General features: G+C 46.4%; 3 protein-coding genes across 3 annotated transcripts; 1 reads left to right on the top strand and 2 right to left on the bottom strand.

Moving 5' to 3' along the window:
- Window positions 1–499: 499 nt before the first annotated feature.
- Window positions 500–3,129, bottom strand: LOC130139526 (subtilisin-like protease SBT1.2). The gene has a single exon (XM_056316699.1). The coding sequence runs from the start codon at window positions 2,994–2,996 to the stop codon at window positions 678–680; it is 2,319 nt and encodes a 772-aa protein (XP_056172674.1). The 5' UTR covers window positions 2,997–3,129; the 3' UTR covers window positions 500–677.
- A 3,116-nt stretch (window positions 3,130–6,245) lies between these two features.
- Window positions 6,246–8,902, bottom strand: LOC115677128 (xyloglucan galactosyltransferase MUR3-like). Its single transcript, XM_030600195.2, has one exon. It carries the CDS (start codon window positions 8,459–8,461, stop codon window positions 6,623–6,625), a length of 1,839 nt encoding a protein of 612 aa, XP_030456055.2. The 5' UTR covers window positions 8,462–8,902; the 3' UTR covers window positions 6,246–6,622.
- Window positions 8,903–17,370: 8,468 nt separating this feature from the next.
- On the top strand, window positions 17,371–20,182 carry LOC115677229 (uncharacterized). Its single transcript, XM_030600360.2, has 8 exons — window positions 17,371–17,754; window positions 17,896–18,026; window positions 18,122–18,199; window positions 18,313–18,357; window positions 18,465–18,509; window positions 18,650–18,701; window positions 19,410–19,506; window positions 19,822–20,182. The coding sequence occupies exons 1-8, from the start codon at window positions 17,421–17,423 to the stop codon at window positions 19,985–19,987; spliced, it is 948 nt and encodes a 315-aa protein (XP_030456220.2). The 5' UTR covers window positions 17,371–17,420; the 3' UTR covers window positions 19,988–20,182.
- The last annotated feature ends 256 nt before the right edge of the window (window positions 20,183–20,438 follow it).

Genomic DNA, 20,438 nt, shown 5'->3' with positions numbered 1-20,438 from the left:
CCAATTGGGGAACGCAAAATGGAAGACAAGTTTGATGGGGAATTCGCTCGATCAATCTTAGATTCATAATACGGATGTGAATTCAATTATAAATTTTTCAATTTTTATCGATTTAGATCTAAATATTTACTCAAAATTTCGATAATTTCCACCGGAAATCGGAACTTTGATCGACACAACTTACCATTCTCTAGTTACTGGCACGGCAAATGACATCTAAAAAGCGAAAGAAGTCCACCGTTTCCTCGACAAATTCCGAGCTTGTCGTCGGGCTATGCACCAGTAGGAGTTGCCAAGTTGAGCCGACGCTGATTCCGATCGATCCGAACGCGGCTTGCGGTATTTTAGGTCGGGTTTAGAATTCCTCGATTGCAACAGCTTTCGCCTTTTTCTGGTTTTCATGTGACTCCCCGAGAACTAGTAGTCCAGAGATTGATCACATTCTAGCAAAGAAAGCACTCTACTCTCAATACGACAGACAGGATGAGACTCACACAGATTTACAGTCCTGAGAAACCGATTTTAGTTTTATTTCGCCAAGACTCATCATGGTAAAGAAACCATAACCCAATTCAAATTCGTCCTCCTAATCAATTATCACAGCGACGATATTCATAAGAAATCGCGCTTTGTAAATAGTCCTACCGCGCGAAAAAAATAGAAAAAAATCCAGGTTCCTAGTTCTTCCAAGCCACTGAGATGGGGCTTCTCACTCTGTACACGCTTTGGCCAGAATGAACCCAAGTCAAATGTCCCTGAGAGTAGCTATGTTTTGGAGTCCCAGCTCTCTTCCTTGCTATAAACCACACTCTGTAGCTCAAAGTCTGGTTCATGTGCCTGAACACAAGCCTCCTTGGCCTGACTCTCAAGCTTAGCCCCTCCGGCGCCGCCACTTCCACCGAGTATACAGAATTCGGCTCGCCCACGTTAGTGACCCGCCTCCTGACCATCTTCCTCCTCTTCCCGTCCTTAAAAATCACGGAAATTGCAGGGTAATTTAGGCTGAAGCCCCTGTTTGACCTTGAGAGCTCGCGACAGCTGACATTTCGGTGAGTGATAGTGAAGATGTCCAAATTCGTGTAGCCTAATGTGCACAGATGGGTGATGTAGTTGTCCGGGTTGATGTCGTAGATCAATCCCGGGTTGATGGCTCTTGCCGGGTTCACTTGCCCCGACCCCATTGCGAAGATCCCCGCAGGTTTGTTTCCGTCCATGATTGGCTTCCCTGAGTGGTCGGTTGTGTCCGAGGTCGTCATGATTGCCGACTTGATGGCTGCCGGGGTCCATCCTGGGTGGATGGAACGGATCAGAGCGGCAATCCCGCCGACGTGAGGGCAGGCCATGGAAGTCCCTGACATGACTGTGAAGTTCACTCTCCTGGAATCTTCAGGAAGCGCACTTGGACCTAAGTTTTGAGGCCAAGCAGCAATAATGTTGACTCCTGGAGCAATCACATCAGGCTTCAGGATTGTAGGATTAGTCAGGCTCGGTCCTCGGGCCGAGAATTGAGCCACTGCGGGCGCTCGGCTTTTCCCAATGACGGTCCCGCCGAACTCGATCCTGGCCCTCGGCCTTGCGGTGGAGTTTATGTAGGCCCTCAAGAGGATCGACTCTGAATATCCGATTGTCGTCGCTGGCAACACGTGGACATCCACCGAGTCCTCTTCAAGGTTTATCTCGGTATTCGCTAGGATCATCGCGGCCCCACCCGCTTCCTTCACGATTTGGCCCTTCTCCGACCTCCCATTGACTCCGCGGTCGCAGACAACCATCTTGCCTTGAACCTTTTCTCTAGGGAGTGACCCTCGCAAGCAAAATTCGCCCCCCATGTTGCCGTCAGTGACGTAAATCAACTCGAGTTCTTCACGAGACATTGCCAAACGGTCCCTCGCGGGGTACAAGGATTCTCCATATAGGAACTTCCCGTTGCCCAACCGAACAATAGCAGGGAATCTCCTGTCAAGCGTGCTTGCGCCTACAGTTAGAATCCACGGAGCTTCGTTAGCGACTGAGTTCAGGATTGGCCCGTTGTTTCCGGCAGAGCATACAACTGATACGCCCTGCTCGACTGCACGAAAGCTCCCGATAGCAATGCTATCCGCGTAAAGGGGGATCGGGAAGCCGCCAAGTGAGAGGGAGAGGACATCGACTCCATCCCTGATTGCCACATCCATCGCAGCTAATATATCAGAGCTGTAACAGCCACTGAACCAGCAGACTTTGTACACTGCAATGTGGGCGCCCGGGGCCATCCCGCGGGCCACGCCGGCACCATTACCAAGCACGCTCGCCAATGCCACAGAGGCTCCCCCAGCCGTTGATGAGGTGTGCGTCCCGTGGCCATGGGAGTCTCTTGGCGAGACATACTCGACCACGTCGTCCGCCGAAGGTGACGGAGAAGCCACGCGGTGCCCCTTGGTGAAGAACCGGGCGCCGATTAGTTTCCGGTTGCAATTCGAAAAGTTGAAGCCCTGCCCCTCTTGGCACGTCCCCTTCCATTTCTTGGGGACAGGCGGCATGCCCCGGTCATCAAAGCTCGGGCTCTCGGGCCAAACTCCGGTATCTAGGACACCGATGATCGTCCCGCGCCCGAACCTCGACTCACTCCAAGCCCCTCCCGAGGGATTCAATCCTAGGAACTCGTAGGAATAAGTAGTTTGCACTTGGAGGACCCTGTCAGGCCGAATGGCAATGACATCGCTCATTCGCTCCAAGCTCTCGCGCTCCAAGTTGGACAGGCGAGCGGCGAAACCGTCCATCGCGGAACGGTAGGAATAGAGCAGGCGAGAAGAAGGGTCTTCCACGTGAGAGGGAGGGACGGTGCGGTGGATGAAGGAGAGGTGCCATTGGAGCTCAGAAGCGAACGCGAACCGGGTCGGCCCGTTAGGATGGAGCTGAACTATGTAAGTGTGGAGAGGGTCAGTGTTGGCATGGAGCGCGGCCAAGCAGAGCGAAAGCGAGAAGGTGACGATGAGCGAGTTGATAGTGGCTTCCATGGGTATTGTGTCGAGACACTTTGCTGCATGATTCGGGGACACATTTGCGGGTGACTTATATGAAGAACTCGCACAGAGAGAGAGGGAGTGAGAATTCAAAACTGAGCTCTGAGCGTAGAGAAGAGGAAACTCGTGAAATTCAAGGGCTCTTCATCACGAGGATCATTTGGCTGAGAGAGAGACAGAGAGCTCTTGAGGAGCTTCGGTGTTCGTGTGCGCTCTGAGCTCTTCGGCTTCACGAGAAGTAGTGGTCGGTTTTAATACATGAAGAGCCGTTGGATTCGAATGAAATGTCGGGCGAATGTTTGATGCTCGGTACTTGGGTTAAAGAGACGGACGGAAGACATGGTAAGTAGAGCGGAGAGTTCGAAGCTGTACTGAGATGAAAGGTGAAAATGGCCATCGCCAATTCAATGCTTGAGCTTCTGTCTCTGCGCGCGCGCGCGCAGTGCATTAATGATAAGGTCTTGGACTTAGCCATCCATGGCTCCCATTCCACGCATTTGCCCACCGCGCAAGTAGCCAATCAAATTAGCTAAGGAGAGAGAGAGAGAGAGAGAACCACACTGTTCTACGAATTACAACATTACTGGGTATATCTCAATCCCTAAAAAATGTGCTAGAATCTCACTCTCAGTAGTTATAAAGACCCGACATGCGTTGAAGACAGCGATGATTTTGGAACGGCGACGCGGTTCTCAACCAAACGAGCATTCTCGTGGATACAACCCGGCGACTTCGGGGGCTATGGAATGATCCGTCGGTGTGAGACCGTCGTTCACGGCCATCCTCCAATCCTAATGCTAAATGGAGGTTGCAAAGGGTTCGTGTATTAAAGTGTGAGTACATGAATCAAAGGATTTAGATCATGATCGTGTATGCAACGAAGTCGATGCAAATCACAATTCGTTTTCACGGAATAACAACATCAAAATGACCAACATCGATTGGGAACAGATTTACTTCTTTTTTTTTCATCACCTTTGATAATATTACGGCGTTTGGTACGGTTTTCCGAGTAGTGGCTACGTATGTATAGATGATGCCGGACTATCTTGGGCCTGGTTCTTTTATCGCTCCAACCCGTAGTTTTCGGACGAGACAAGAAATCCAGATCTGGCCCAATTCATCGAGTTTAGCATTTTCATGTAGAGAGCTATGTGCAGCAGTGCAGACCTTCCCCTACCAAAAAATCTTGGTGGGTACAAGAAAGTTAGGGCTAGAGGGCCATTGACTAAGCCACAGGAGGTTTAGTCACACGTATGGCTTCCTTGTAGACGTGATGGTGCATCAGATTCGGCTCTCTGCTCCTTTGCCCAAGCCCATATGTAATTGGGAACAAGTTTGCTTAAAATACACTATTGGAGAATTATCCTGATAGATACCTCATGCACATAAGTATATCTTTGCTGCCTTCGCGAACGCCAAAATCGCATACACCTGTTCACATCGTGACCTAAAAATTACGCTTCTTTAAGCGGAACACGTCGGTCAATGAAATATTTATCGAATCCCATTATTTTATCGCTCTTTATACCGCGATCTTTTGACAAGTGGGCGTAGCACGCAATGGACAGATTCCAACTCCCTGCTAGGTTCAGTGTACTCCGCACCATATGGCCATGATTTCAAGAAGTACTATGATGGGCACCGTTATTCTATTCTACTGCAGGAGAACGTGATCTTAAGGTCGAGTTAGGAAACTAGATCTGGACCGACTAAGCTCGGATTATCATATTAAGACTTGCAATTTCTTTAACTTAAGAAGGTCTAGAAGACGTGTTTAGGGGAATCGTGTTGACTTCTTGTCTTGGGAGGAAATGTGTCTCCTAGGGTTTTACCAAGAAACGTGCTGGGAACTCCTAGATTCCAGCTCGTGTCAGTGGGAAACAGCAAAAGTCAAAAAGAATTTTCTAGCAATCGCGTTTAACTTCAGCTGAGATCCGGCTTTGACGGCAATTAAGAGAGTCAATTGGGGTTCCCTGTTGGGACAGAATGAGTCAGGCCTTCCATCAATCAAATTATGCAAATTCTCCAACATGAGCCGCGGTCAAAACTCAACTCGAGCTCGAACGAGTATTAACAGTTCTGCATCGAACCGAACCCGAACTACTCGTAAGTAACTTGTCTTAGTTTCAACTCTACCTATACACATTAGCCCCTACTCGCGTCTCTGCAATTTGAAATGTCAAACCAATTCCACCATAATTTGGACATTCGAGTTGCGAAGAAGACTCCTCCAATCCTTACAATGACGTTTCATGGATAAGTGTCTACGGATTCTTGTTAAGCAATCGATGAAGGGAAATTTGCACTCAAGGCGGCGATATTGAGAGCAAACATGCCAAGAACAAGATGGAGATGGAGACAAGAAATAGCCCGAAAAGAGCTCCACCAGTTCATTCCCTATGGACATTAGGTCATCACCACTATAGCCAGGAAAACGCCACAATGAATGGGCCACCATACATATTCTTGCCAACAAAGAAGAAAGTGAAAAGGGTAGTAATGACAGGGACTCCCTTTGTTGCACGTCTAGTATATAAAATTCCTGACCATGTGAAGCCGATCCGGCAATCGTATTTTAAATCCTGACGATGAATGGCTTAGTGACATATATGGTGGAAGATCCTAATGTCATGGCCAGGAAAAGATACCATTTTCCAGGTAAAAGAGACGAATCCATGAATCCAGGATAATCCTCCAGAATCTCTGGGTATTTTAGACGCCAGAAGAAGCTGCTTCTTCAAGCTACGGAGTACTAACTCAGCACACAAAACACAAATAGGTATCACAGAGAGATTAAATCACTGAACTTTCTGAACAAGATGAAACAAGTTTGCATTTCCATGTTCGAAGAGTCTTTAGAACCACAGGTTAGCAGGTCCTATCAGTCTTGAAAGCAAACATGTAGGGGCAAGAAGTTCATGCAACGAAAACTTTCCCTAGAGCTGGGATAGGGCACAAAGCGGATTTCGCAAGCCTGACCGAAAACACCCTTGAACGTTGGACGACAAAAACAGGTAGAGAACCCTACCAAACAACAAGACCCAATTTCGCAAGCCCCCTCAATTTAGGAAAACTTGATGAGATATAAACATGCAACCAACTACAGGCACTTGAAAACATGCCAGAATCTGCGAAACATCAACCTTACAGAAAAGAACAGTACATTGGCTTATATAGCTGCTTCTATTGAGAACTTGCAAAGATGGAGCAACTTGGGTCCACTATGCTGAGATCGAAAGCTTGACCAGAAACAGAAAAATTATATTTCTCATGAAAAGTTCCAGTATCTTTGCGAACATGGACATTAAACAGATCCATCCATGGAATATGTGCTATGTAATACCCTATTAAACGCAATTAAAGAATCGCTAGGCACGATACAGGCAGAATGTAGAAGGAAGCGGGACACTCAACTATGTTTCTGTCTTTGATTGCCTAGCACGGCAGTGGACCTAAAAGGCTGAACTGAACGGTATATTAGCTTCAAAAATATGTCATCGGAGAGCCATTGTGCTCTTGCCTTCGGTCGGAATCTCTCTTGACATGAACTCCATCTAGAGGCATCACCATGCATCAGCACTTGGTAAAGCTTCTTCAGGAAAACTGAAGCCTCCAGATCATGACTGGTCTCTCTGCTCGTTCTTCCAAGACTTCTTCGCAGCTTCTGCAGAGGAACCTCCAGAATCTCCCTCGCCCTTTGGCTTCGAGAAGAAAGGATCCCATTCGTGGCCTCCCACTTCACGCTGTCCCTCCTCCAACAAGTCATATTTCCAGCTATTCTCTTCAATAAAGTTATCATATTCAGTACGGCCCTCAATAATGTTCCTTCTCAGCCTCGTAACCTTGTCAATGACGGCCTGCACAGCTACATCGAAAGCGTCCTTCAGAGTCTCTAGTTTCGAGCGCGGATCAGCATATATAAGCCTCGGGATGAGATTTATGACTTCCTCCCTCATTATCTTCACCTGCTCGGGAGATATTTCCCGGAGCCTCTCCTCTATGCTAACATTGCGCTTTCTTAGATCATCTTCAGGAATAAAGACGGAGTACTTTGTGTAATCTTTCGGAAGATGCCAGGTGTATTGAGTGTAGGCTGATCCCGGATGGAAGAAGACTGGTATACAACCTGCCAGCATCGAGTCAAAAGCAGATCTCCTCGTATATGAATCACCCTGTGGCTGCAAGCAGAAAAGGGAGCTTTGGAACATCTGCATAATACTGCTTGGAGAATGACACTTGCTCTCCCCAAAATCACACTCTAGCAGCTTGCCGACCTTAGAGTTCCTGCACTGATCAATGATTTGTCCTCGAATTGATTTTGGGTTGTCCGGACGAGGAGCGCCGGCAAACGAGAACAGCCATTTGCGCTCCAATTTCCTCATCCTGTCCTGCCAATTGAATACGTCAGCATCTTTTGCTGGGTGAAAATAAGTCGGATAAGGAATGCCGAAATCATTCGCATTCCATGGACTTGACTCCACAACAAGCATAGACATGTTTCTTGCAGCAGGGAGAAAGAGAAGCTTATTGCCCCAGTCCGTTTCTTCGTCACTTAACCGCCTGAAATCCCATGTGATCCTCCCAGCAACAAGGAAGTGATCCTTCCCTCCCATGATGTTCCACTCCGGCCTCTTCATCAGCCATTTAACTAAATCAAGAGATGCGGCATCCCTCACAGATGTGTTGTAACCCCAGAGATACCTTGCGATGTCAAATCCAGCATAGAAGGGTACGAAAACAGCCGCGGCAATGGAAGAATCACGCGTTAAGCAATCGTACTGCTTCATCCTATTGTTGAAAATGACATCAACAGCAAACTGATTTGTCGCGTACCATCCCGTATTCGAGAACACACCTTCGACATTCTCGAGCGGTGGACCGAGCCCGGCATTACTGGTGAACTTACACATATTGGTCCAGAGGCTTAACTTCCTACACTCCTTGAGCATGTCCTCGTTAAACCTAGGTGGCAAATCATGGACATATATGTACCTCCCACCGCACGGATCACTCTTGTTCTCTGTAGTTCTCAATGGTCTCATAAAGGGGAAACTCTCTCTTTTCCTTTTAGTTTCCCGTTTCGGGGACTCCACCACTTTAGGAATTTTCTTTTTCGGGGGATCGACCACTCGGGGAGTTTCCCTTTTCGGGGGATCGACCACTTGGGGAGTTTCCAAATGGCTCTCCCTCAGCGGCGTAGCGCTCATGCGGGGTTCCGACGAAGGGTCATCATCGATCCTATGAGAAGGCGTGGATTCGGTTCTAACCGGTATGGGCTGCAATTTGGCGGATTCATCAAAGGGATTACCCCCTAGAACTACGAAATGGAAGTAAAACAGCAGAACCCAGAAAAACAAGGACAATGTAGCCAAGAAACAGAGGCGGGAGTGCTGGTTCTTAGCCGTTCCCTTCTCCATTTGCTCCGATGCGACACTCGCCGGCGAACGGCGTCTCATCAATGACACGAGCACAACGATTTAACCCACCACCCAGACCACCATCATATCCACATCCAAGCGCCGCCCAGAAACCAGATCCCCGACAAATACAAACGCCGACCCAGTTCGACCGATCAAACACGCAACCAGAAAACCCTTTACTCCCAATCGCGCAGGCGCAGCCTAAATTCGGGCCCCCGCCAATCTCCGGAGACGGGTAAAACGAGCTGCCCAGAATCCCGAACGGCGATGTCAAATCAAATGGGGAAAGAATGAAAGAGAGCAACAGACCCACCGAATTCGAGCAGCCAGGAGCTGCGACGGAACGATCTTCGGAGGATGACGACGACGACGACGACGACAATCAAGAATCGGCAAGAACCTCGACAACTTACTGAGCCTTGCCTCGCCCGCCCGCCCGCCGACCTCGATTCAGACAAACGGATTCAGAGCCTCGTTACCGCAAAGACGAGGAAGCAACTGACGATAGATGATAGAGAGAGAGAGAGAGAGAAGGGGTTGATCTATGTGATTTGGAGGAGCGAAAGGAGAAGGAAAGCGAAGCGCATTTATGAGACGGAGGGAGGGAGGGATTCAGGGGAGGCGCATGTTAGCGACGAGCGCTCGTCCCGGGAGCTTTCCATTTGCCTGTCGGTAGCCCGTAGATTGGCGCCACGTAGGCGGGTGTCGGGTCAAAAGAGGGAGCCCCTACCTAGCGGTTCCGCTCCTGGAATTACGTCGCCCTGATTTTTTGAGAGAAACAAAACACAATTAAGACGATGATTGACGACAATATGGCCCGGGCCTAGGTTCGCCGGGGTACGCCCAAGATCGCTCGACAGCGAAACGAAGACGCGATTTGACATTTAAATTATAAATACATTGAAAGTATTAAAATTTATCACAAAAATAAAATTAAGTCTTAAAATTTACAAAAAAGTACAATCAAGTTCTAAAACTTGTCGAATTGATGCAATTGAGTCATTTCATAAACTTTGTCCAATTTGGCAAACGACAAATACTGATGTGACTTTTTTTCTTTCATACGTGGCGATGACATGACTAAATCATAAGACATAAGGCCAAAACGATATCGTTTTAAACTAAATATGATATTTTTAATATAAATTTTATTTAAATAAATAAGCTAATTAATGAAAAAAGACACACAGGGGAGAAACCTTGTGGCTAGGCACCTGCCTTTTTTATTTTTAACTAGCTTATTTTGTATATAATTTAAATAAAATCTATATTAAAAATCGTGAATTGACTAAAACAACGTCGTTTTAGCCACGCCATCGCCACGTAAAAGAGATAAAATATAAAGAAAATCACATCAGCATTTTCCGTCAGCCAAATTGGACAGGGTTAACGGAATTATTTGATTGCACCAATTTAATAAGTTTTAGAAATTGATTACACATTTTGCAAGTTTTATGACTAAATTGCACTTTTGCGATAAGTTTTAGGACTTCCAGTAAACTTATCATAATATTTAAATATTCTAACACTTTTTTTTTTACAAGTGATATGGATATTGTAAGGAGATATGTCCATCCTCTGCATAGAGTCCCGTTGTGTATGCTAGAGGACCGCTCATGTCTAACAAATCATATACCAATTTGGTAAATCGATCTTAGTAAGTCCTAGCATCACTCTTTATTATTAATGCTCTTCATCCCTAATTGGGAATAAAATGAGGGAAATAAAGAAAATATCATCGTTTGTTACGAAACTACCAATGAAATCATCGGCCTTTATGAAACTCATAACGTGTCACGCTTTGCCGTAATGATAGCATCTTTTATCATGGAAACTCTATAAAATATAGGAAAATTGCCCAAAATGTCATCAATATATTATATGTATTCAATTTTATCCTAAACTTTTCAATTTGGTTAATGTAGTCAAAATCTTTTGACGATTTTTAATTGTAGTACATCCAGCCAATTAAGGCTGGAGATCACTGGTGTAGCAATCCAATTAGCACCGATCATCATACGTGGTATGACTAGCATATGAGATGAACAATCTTAAATGAAACAACATGGTTTTGAGTTTATTATTTTCAATCTTCTTTCTTTCCATTTTCTTTCATTTCTTTTCTTTATTTTTTCTTTCTTTCTCTATTGTTCATCTTCTTCCCTCGGCATTGGTTGGCGATGGTCACTAGGGCCTTGGCAATGGCCGGCGACAGTCGCGACTCTCACTCAAATCTAGGCAAGGGCCTACATGCACTCTCCGACCACAAGAGAAGCTAAAACCCATGCCCTTGTTGCTGCAGATAGCGGAAGAGAGGAGGAGTTGAAACCCAGATTTGGGTTTCAAATTGAAGATGAACGGTAAAATAAAATATAGAGGAAAACAAGTTAAAAAAGAAATTCAAAATTAAAAAAGAACTACTCAAAACGATGTGATCCACACCAGTTCACCGCCCACGGCATGTGAGACAGCCGACGTTGACTAAACTGTCTCATTAGTAATTTCGGCTAATTTTAATTGGATAGATTACATTGGAAAATCACAAAAAAATTTAGAATTATGTTAACTGAATTTAAAATGTTAATATCAAATTGGCATCCACGTACGTACAAAATAGATTTCAATCATGAGACGAGATCTATTATTACGTGATTTCAGTCACTATCGATCTCGAGAAATCTTAGAAGCGCCCGGTGACCTATATGCATTAGTTGCAGACTATTTTACATATAACAGCAAAGAAAGGCAGAGGTTAAAGACAGGAGCAACAGCCGAGGCACGTGGCGGAGAACTGATTGATTGAGGCTGTCGTCGGGCGGCGCGCGCGTCTACGGAAAGAGGCGACAACACCGACACGAGCGTGGCCGTCGCCGTCGCCGTCTCGAGGCTCGGGCCACTCTCGGTCCGAGGGGCAAGATCCTTACCACATGGGAGATCTCTACATCTCGGGCCACCCCACCCAAAAACAAAAAAGAAAAAATCACCAAAATCCCAAACTTTCGCATTCGCACACATTTACTTCTTGGCTGCGACACAAAAATCTCGATCCTTTATGACACATTTACTCCCAATATATTTAGTCCATGGGCATTTTCGTCTTTTTGCTTTTTCTTTTTTTTTCCTTTCCGGAGAGGGGGGCCTCGCCGGATCCGGCAAGGGGGGCCCTCGCCGGCGTCGAGCGAGGGCGGCCCTCGCCGGCGTCGAGCGAGGTTCGCCCTCGCCTGGGCGAGCGAGGGCGGCCCTCGCCCGACTCAGGCGAGGTCGACCCTCGCCGGCTGTCGGCGAGGGCCATCCTCGCCGCCCAGCGCGAGGCGACCCGCCGGCGTCGCGAGGTCGACCCGCCGGCCGAGCGAGGGCCGCCCGGCGAGGGCCATCCTCGCTCGCCCGGCGAGGGCGACCCTCGCCGGCGTCGAGCGAGGTCGACCTCGCCGGCGTCGAGCGAGGGCCGCCCGGCGAGGTCGACCTCGCCCGAGCCTCGGCGAGGGCCGCCCTTGCTCGCCCGTGCGAGGGCGACCTCGCCGGCGGCCGGGCAAGGGTCGCCCTCGCCTGGGCGAGCGAGGGCGGCCCTCTCCCCGATCCGGCGAGGTCGACCTCGCCGGCGTCGGGCGAGGGTCGCCTCGCCTGGGCGAGCGAGGCGGCCCTCGCCCAACGCCGGCGAGGTCGACCCTCGCCGGCGTCAGCGAGGGTCGCCTCGCCTCGGGCGAGCGAGGGCGGCCCTCGCCCAACGCCGGCGAGGGTCGACCTCGCCAGACGGCGAGGGCCGCCCTCGCTCGGCGCCGGGCGAGGCCCCTCGCGGATCCGGCGATGGGCATCCTCGCTGACGCCGGCGAGGCCCCTCACGGAAGGAAAAAAAAAAAAAAGCAAAAAGACAAAAATGCCCATGTACTAAATATATTGGGGTAAATGTGTCACAAAAAGAAAGTTCGGGTTTTTGGTGTCACAAAAAAAAGTTTGGGGTAAATGTGTCACAAATGACAAAGTTTGGGGTTTTTGGTGGTTTTTTCCCAAAAAAAAAACAAGGAAAAGAAAAAGAAAAAGAAAAAGGACCCTTTGTTTTTCTTTGAATCATGTTCACGAATAAGCAAAATTAATAAAAGAAAAATGTGACGGTGTATGTATAATAGGCCTAATTCCCTAAAAAACCCCAAACTTTACTCTTTGTCCCAATTATATCCCAAACTTTTTTTTGTCTTATAAAAAACCTCAAACTTTGCTTTTGTCCCAAATCTACAATTACTTTTTCAATTTTTTAATATTATTTTTTATTTTTTCGAATTTTTTATTTTTTATTTTTTTTTCTTCTTCCTTTCCTTTTCTTTTTTTTTTTGTTTCACCTTTGGGCCGGTCGTCGGATCGGCGACCGGCCAGAGGCGGGGGCCGGCGGGGGCGAGGCTCGGCCTCGCCGGCGTTAGGCGAGCCGAGCCTCGCCGTGGCCGGCGAGGCTCGGTCCCCGTCGGCGTGGGCGAGCCGAGCCTCGCCGTGGCCGGAGCGAGGCTCGGCCTCGCCGTTCTTGGGCGAGCCGACCTCGCCGGTTGCCGGCGGGGCCGACCTCACCAGCCACGGCGAGGCTCGGCCCCAGCCGCTTATTGGCGAGGCTCGGCCTCGCCAGGGCGTGGCCGGAGTTCTCGCCGGATACGCGAGGCTCGGCCCCGCCGTACCGGGCGAGCAGTCGGCCTCGCCCGAAGAACGGCGAGGTCGGCCGAGGCCGAACCTCGGCTGTTCTTAGCGAGCCGACCTCGCGCTGCCTGGCGGGCCGAGCCTCGCCGTATCCGGGCGAGAACTCGGCCACGCCGGCCGGGCGAGGCCGAGCCTCGTCGGCTATTGGCGAGGCTCGGCCCCCGCAGAACCGGCGAGGTCGGCCCCGCCGAATCGGGCGAGGTCGGCCTCGCCCAAGAACGGCGAGGCCGAGCCTCACCAGGCCGGCGGGGCCGAGCCTCGCCACCACGGCGAGGCTCGGCCCGCCGGCCATTGGCGAGGTCGGCCCCGCAGCTATTGGCGAGGTCGCCTCGCAATGGCCGGCGGGGCCAAGCTCACCAAGCCGGCTGGGCCGACCTCGCTGGCCTCGCCTCTGGCCGGTCGCGCCGGACCAAGAACGGCTCAGCGGACCGGCGACCGGCCGAAGATGAAACAAAAAAAAAGAAAAGGAAAGGAAAAAAAAAAGAAAATAAAAATAAAAAAATTCGAAAAAATAAAAAAATAATATTAAAAAATTGGACGAAAAGTGAATTGGGTAGATTTGGGACAAAAGTAAAAGTTTGAGGTTTTTTATAAGACAAAAAAAAGTTTGGGATATAATTGGGACAAAGGGTAAAGTTGGGGGTTTTTTAGGGAATTGGGCCATGTATAATATATGAAAGTGGGCAGTGGCCCAACCCAAAATTTTAATTTGGGGGGGGTGAGTTGACACTCTTGGCAAATTATAAATTTAAGGTGAGGGGTTGAGATATGTAGATTCTAAAATAAGAATGTATCTAATACCGAGCACGTAGTCAGCCTTATTATCTAGATTTCTTAAGGAAAAAATTACTTAATCGATCGTGCCGATTCAGTCATAAACTTTTCAATTTTGCCAATTTAGTCTTAAATCTTTACGCGAAATTTCAATGTTGTCATTCCCGATCAGTCTTTGCTGGAAATCGCTGACGCGGCGGTATGCCGCGTAGGACGACCGGTGGTGATCGGACCGCCACGTCAACGATTTCCCCCGAAAATAAATCGAAAGGATGATGTTGGAATTTCGCGCAAAGGTTTGGACTAAATTGGCAATATTGTAAAATTTAAGACTAAATTAGCATCCGTACAATAAATTTAAGATTGATCGGGTAATTTTTTTATTTTCGAAGTACACCCAATTAAATCTCCAAAAGTACAGCAGTCCCCCCCATTCAAGAGGCTGGAGCACACTGTCGTGCCCCTACAGATGATTTGAACTGTGTTGCGATCAAAACTCAGACAATGAGCGATGAAGATGAATGTACTTACCACTTGGAGTGACTCTTAGGGTTAGCGACATCATGTAACTACTATAAACAGCTACAAAGGGGATTGTAGCATGCCAACATTTAGAGGAGAAAAAGAAGAAGAACTGGGTATAGCTATCTTACACACTAACCATGGACTGTCAAGAGGGTATTAGGTCTTTAAGAATATCTTTGGCAAACCTCTCGCAAGACGAGACATTAGGACGATTAAAACGACCCGAGCATCGTCGGAACATCTTATAGCAGCTTGTAAGAAACCCCCGTTGCAAGTTTCACGATGAACAAGTGCCGAACGGGCTCCTGTAGATATTGGACGAGGAGGGAGATCTCAAAAATGGGGCCATGGTCAGTTAATAGATGGGCACGAATTGGTGTTTCTGTTGGTGGCATGCCTCGTGGCCGGGCAGTGCTTGCCTGTATGCTTCGGCCCCGCTCAACCACTTGGGACTCAAAAGGATATACGGCTGGAGATGAACGAAGGGAGAAGAGTACCAAAGCTTAGGAAACGTTAAATGTTCGACTTAGTAGGGAATGGACCCAAACAATGTCGCCAAATAATTGAAACGAGACGCTTGTCAATTAGCAATTTGAAGGTACGAGGGTTGGCATTGATAGCATAGTGATTAAGGGGTTCTTTTTTGTGTTTTAAGCATATCATAAAGGACCATAAGATGTGTTAGAAAGTCCAACCTAAAAATTTAAATTGATACATTATCAATTTAGTAGTGAATAGACCTAAACAATGCCGTCAAATAATTGAAATTAGACGTTTGTCTATGAGCAGAGCAGATTAAAGGTACGAAAGTTGGCATTGATGGCATAGTGATTAAGGGTTCTTTTGTATGTGCGCGTGCTTTAAACAAACCATAAAGGACCATAAGATGCATGTTTTGCACAGATTCTGTTCACTTGTTCATTTTTATATTTTTGACTCTCGTGATATTTGTGTTGTAACTATTGGTTAATGGCTTGACAAAAGTGAGCAATTGTGAACATGTCTCTTCAGATCAATTTCTACAACAGTTGCCACATGTCTTTTCGGATCATTTTCTGCGGCAGTTGTTTTTGTCTTTAATAGACATATCCGAAAGAACATGTCTCTTCAAATCATGTTCTTTCAAATCATGTCCTATCAATCTCCATAAATTGAAATGGACTATCATTCATTTGAGAGAGGCATACCTAGCATTTCTGTGCTTAGAAAGTTGTTTCAATCTCTCTGTGTTCAAAGTTAGAAAATGAATCTATTCTCTTCAATTATTTATTTGTTAAATCTCTAAGTGTGCCGGTTCGAGAAAAAATTCGAGTGAGTCCTATATGTATAGTGCTAATACAAAATAGGTTCAAGATGTATCTTGAAAGGCATAATTCGTAAATTTGCAAAATACTGTTGTTGACAGGAGAGCTAATTGGCTTAAGGAGATTTGATAATGTGCACCTCATCTCATGTCTAATTCTATTACAATTTTGTAGCGATTTTGCAAGTCTATATTTGGTTTGTAATTTAGTCCTTTTTACTTGTTAAGAAAATTCATTCAATATATTTATTCACTGACTTGGTCAATATTAAATTTGTTATCGCTTTCTCAGAGTTATTATTTCAGTTTCTAATGGTTACAACAAACAATATGAAATTTGTTAACGCAACCCCGTTACAGCCACGCCACCGAATGCAAGTGGGAATAAAGCAAGAATGATCACATGCTTAATACACCACAAATAAACCAGGATTTTCCAAGTTGGAGGAACCCCTTGTCGCCAATGAGCTTCTCTCTTTTCTCATGGCCATGCCAACTCGAGTCACAAGCTCGACCTCGTGGCTCGCAACTTGATCGACAGGTAAAAAGATGTAACTTGAGATCGATTGTAATATTTTGTAACGGCGAGATGTCTGACCTTATAAAATTAGGTCAATCAGCCATAGAAGCACCCACTGCGATAGGTTGTAACAAGTAGTCATTCTAGGGGATATTATTCTATAGCTTTAGTGCTTTGCATAAGAAAAAAAGCAAGTAACTTTTTGAAAAGAGCTCATGTCAGTTCACAAAGTGATCTGCTAGTGCCGTTGACAGCACCATTGCCTCCTTTTGGTGCTTTTGACTTGCTTTTCTATTCTCCATGGTGATCAGGAGAGAGATAAAGAGTAGGATCAAGATGAAGTTATCAGCACAATTTAGAGTATCGGTTCAACCGTCAAAATTAGCAGGAAAAACTACAGCAAGATACGAAGAGATTAAGTTAGAGGGAAATTATTTGTATTTAAATAAAAGGCCGATTAAGCACCCATAAACAAACAATGTGTGATCATGAGTATATATATGCAGTTATGTAGATAATCGTGCCTGTTACGCCCTGACTTTCTTGAATGCATATATCCTACGACAATGAAGGAGGTGTTCGAGAAATGTTTTTGCCTTGCATGATGGGTCTTTTTTTCTCGAGTTATCAAGTGCTTCAAAGATCATTGGTGAATCGAATCAATCACTATGAATTTCTTATTTGTCTTAGGGCTATTCGTGGAAAAGAGAGACCGAAAGTCGAGTGTAATTACATTGTGTGATTGCGCGCACAAATAATCAATGACTAATTCTTGCTGATCCTACATCATGTCATGTTGTTCCCTTAAATGGTCGCTATTTGTGTCTCATGACGTCTTTTTTGGATCATTTGAGGTTAGTCATTGACATATTTTGTTTCGCGAAAAATGAATGATTTAAAAATTATTTTTCTAAAAATGACCGCTTGAAATAATTAGATAATGAAAATATTTTCATTATTAACAATAATTTATGTGTAAATATTTTTCGTCCATTTATTTTAGTAAACGATACAAGACCCTATTTTTAGGAAAAATATTTTTCAAATAATTATGACTCGTAAGGAGGCAATTTTACCCTTTGGGTATTTTGGTAAAACAGCCAAAGTCTCGTGGCATTTGCAGTGTCATCACGCCAATCCGATTTTCTCATTCCGCCACTTTACTTGAGCTCCGCCGCCGCCGCCGCCGCCGCCGGATGAGCACCGCCGATCTCTCTCTCTCCTCCGCCTTCAATCCAATTCACCGCCCGCTCTCGCGTCGTCCGACGTTCTCCTCCGCCCCCCATCTCCTCTCTCCACCTCCATCGCCATCTCCTCGGCCGCATCCGCTCCTCCTCGGCTCAAGCCGCGCCGATCGCCGCGGGATCCTCCGCCGGACGTCTCCGATCACCATGTCCAGCCACGGCGCCGACCGGCTCCCGGACCGGCTCCCGCTCGAACTGAGCGAACTTGACGACGAGCCCGACTTCGAGAAGCTCCTCAGCCCCGGCGGCCGCATCTCCATCTGCGGCTTCGGTTCTCTGCTCTCCGGTACGTAACAGCGTCCCGTCCGAGTCGTTCCGTTTCCTCCGCGCGACGTGTGTTCTCGGATACGGACGTGCGGATCGAACGTAGAGTCTTGTGCGGTTTGCTCTGCGATTCGCTGACGCGCGATCGTGAATTTGTGGCCAGAGCGAAGCGCGAGGAGTACGTTTCCCGATCTGGTTGACTTTAGGGTGGCGAGATTGGACGGATTCCGGCGCGTTTTCGCGCACGCCGCTCCTATTTTCTTCGAGCGCGGCATCGCCAAACCCGAAACCATGGTCATAATCTGTAGATTGCGTGAATTTTGAGCAAGTATGATCATATTAGCTGCATTGTTAAACCCTACTTTTGCTCTGCTATTGGGATGCTGCAGGAGATCTCCAGCCTCAGTGTGGAGCCATGTGACGGCGAGACTCTCGTGGTTACGGTCTTTGAGATTGAGAAATCCGAGGTATGGCGAGAGAACATCATCGAACTAGTATCGGGTTCTAAGATTGCGCAATTCAGCTAATCTTTCACACTGATGATACTAACTGAGTGAGTATGTTGCTTGATGAAGTGAAGATACCAGCTTTCATCAGGAGGGAACTCGAGTTCCGATTTCTCGCTGTGAGTTGCTGCGTAGTCGCTTTGAACCGACTCATTTACTCAACTTTCTCTGCTCTGGTTTAGATATTCTGCTTCCTGTTAGTAAAGAAAAAGTTCTCTTCTTGTAGGTCAGGCCTCAGATGCTTGATGGCAAGCCCTTTGATAATCTAGCGGTATGCGAGTTTTGTCTTTTCAGGACAGTTGGAATGACTGCTACTTGGTATCCTGCCTTCGCTAAGTTTTATGACTTAGTGAAGTCTGTTGTTTCACTAATAGAATTCTGAATCTGATTCATGCATTGAAAACTGTTCAGGTGCTTTGCGCTCGCTATAGCGATGAGGAATTTTTCCGAATCAGATGCCGAGGTACTTTTTCTACCGGGTCTTATTTTTCATGCGCTATCTTCTCGATCAATACAAAAGTGCTTGCAGGATTTGTGCTTTATATGAACAAAGTCTTTGATGGGAAGATTTATTTCTGACTGATATGTGATATCTCCTTGGGATTTCCAAATGTTGAGAAGGAGAATTAGACGCTCTATGACCTGCTTCAAATGATACTTGACGATGCATTCTATATAGCAGGGGTACATCTTCATAGGGTTGCATTAGTTGAAATAAATTTTTCTAAATCTTGTAACTGAGACAGTTGCTTAAAAGCTTATGGAGCTTGGAGACAATATATCAACAACCTACAGGCTTGTGGAAGCAGTGTTAGCTTATGGTTTGCTTAAATATCTCCTCGCATGATGGTAGACAGATCGATCCCTCGTTCACATCATTAAAATACCTCTGCTTTACTGCTCTGGCTGCAATTGTCTTATGGATACAAATCCTATCCAGTTTAGAGGGCTAAATGATTCAATTAACCCTCTCTGAGCACGACGCATCACTCAGAGGATTCAAGGGTTAAAATTGCTTATAGTCGCTTGTATATCAATCAATCACTGATTTCTTTCCGAGTGTTGTGTCATGATCTTGAGGGGTAAATAGAGTCAAGTTACCATCCCTCTTCCAAAGTCGAGATAATCCAAATCCTTGTCTTATTTACTGCTGGTGTGCATTGTCATGCAGGAAGCAAGGAGATCTATTTTCAACATTATGGACGTTACGATATAGATAAGATATGGCGGGATGATGTTTTTCCTTGCCGCGTTTATCTTAGGCACTGGTAAGTCCTTTGAGACTATTGAAGGATTGCTTACAGCACCTGATTGCTAGTGGATGCAGACAGGGAGCACTGCAAGCTGATGCTCAGATATCCTTTTCATATTTGCACAATTGTCTTAGTTTTTGTTCCTGGTATTCCAAATCTTCCTTCTCTTGGAAAATCTCTGCTTGGGAAAGAAAAGATGGATTAGTAGTTGATCCAGCCTCTAATCATGTCAATATCATACGCAGCAACTTTTGCCGATGCTTTCAAAATAATGCTAACCAAAATTTAGCTGGTGATTTTTCACTGATGATGCTGTTATTGAACATGTAGTGTCTTGGCCGCAAAGAATCTGGGTGATGTTGCCTACGACAATTTTCTGGATCACACATACCTGGCCGACTGTAAAACGACGATCAGAGAGTATTTGGAAACAACAGGGTCGGGCATCATGGAAGAGGAGCCTCCAGAATCCCTGAGAACCCGTTATGGCGGCTAATGTCATTGGTGATGTTTCTTCTGCAACAGATATTCTTGCTTTGGACCTTGTGGTGTTCATCCTCCCACATTTTCGAGAAGCCTAAAGAAAGCGATTCTGTATAATTGTGATGTTAAAGATTTCTTCTTGCGTTATTGGTCGATTGTAATTAGGCAATCAACAGAAATCTGGTTGTAAAGCTTTTCACAAGATGAATTCCGCAGGTCTGCTCCTCCTTGCATAAAACACGCGCGCACATACAGAGTAACAGCAAAAAAGAGAAGCAGGCTACTGATAAACAGTGACTTTTCAGTTGAAGAGAGCCAGTTCCTGTGCTTCCGTGTGTCTGATTTGATACCCGCACAAAGACTCTTCCTAGCAGACACAAAGTAAAGAAGATGGATCAACCAAACTCTCCATTCTATAATGGCCAAAAATAATCTCCATTTTATGAATTCAGAAGAGAATTCTT

The sequence above is a fragment of the Syzygium oleosum genome, unplaced genomic scaffold (genome assembly GCF_021117445.2).
Source record: "Syzygium oleosum isolate NSW1041296 unplaced genomic scaffold, Sole_v2.1 Sole_v2.12, whole genome shotgun sequence".
In the NCBI taxonomy this organism is placed as follows: domain Eukaryota; kingdom Viridiplantae; phylum Streptophyta; class Magnoliopsida; order Myrtales; family Myrtaceae; genus Syzygium; species Syzygium oleosum.
The sequence above is the reverse complement of the archived record's forward strand: the minus strand, read 5'-3'. Positions and strand labels throughout refer to the sequence as shown.

Bases quoted from the DNA above. Each gene is read 5' to 3' on its own strand.
- LOC130139526 (XM_056316699.1), bottom strand. From the start codon at position 2,996: ATGGAAGCCACTATCAACTCGCTCATCGTCACCTTCTCGCTTTCGCTC.
- LOC115677229 (XM_030600360.2), top strand. From the start codon at position 17,421: ATGAGCACCGCCGATCTCTCTCTCTCCTCCGCCTTCAATCCAATTCAC. The intron at 18,702-19,409 runs GTACTTTTTCTA...ATTGTCATGCAG, and splicing joins TTTCCGAATCAGATGCCGAG to GAAGCAAGGAGATCTATTTT. The intron at 19,507-19,821 runs GTAAGTCCTTTG...TTGAACATGTAG, and splicing joins CGCGTTTATCTTAGGCACTG to TGTCTTGGCCGCAAAGAATC.
- LOC115677128 (XM_030600195.2), bottom strand. From the start codon at position 8,461: ATGAGACGCCGTTCGCCGGCGAGTGTCGCATCGGAGCAAATGGAGAAG.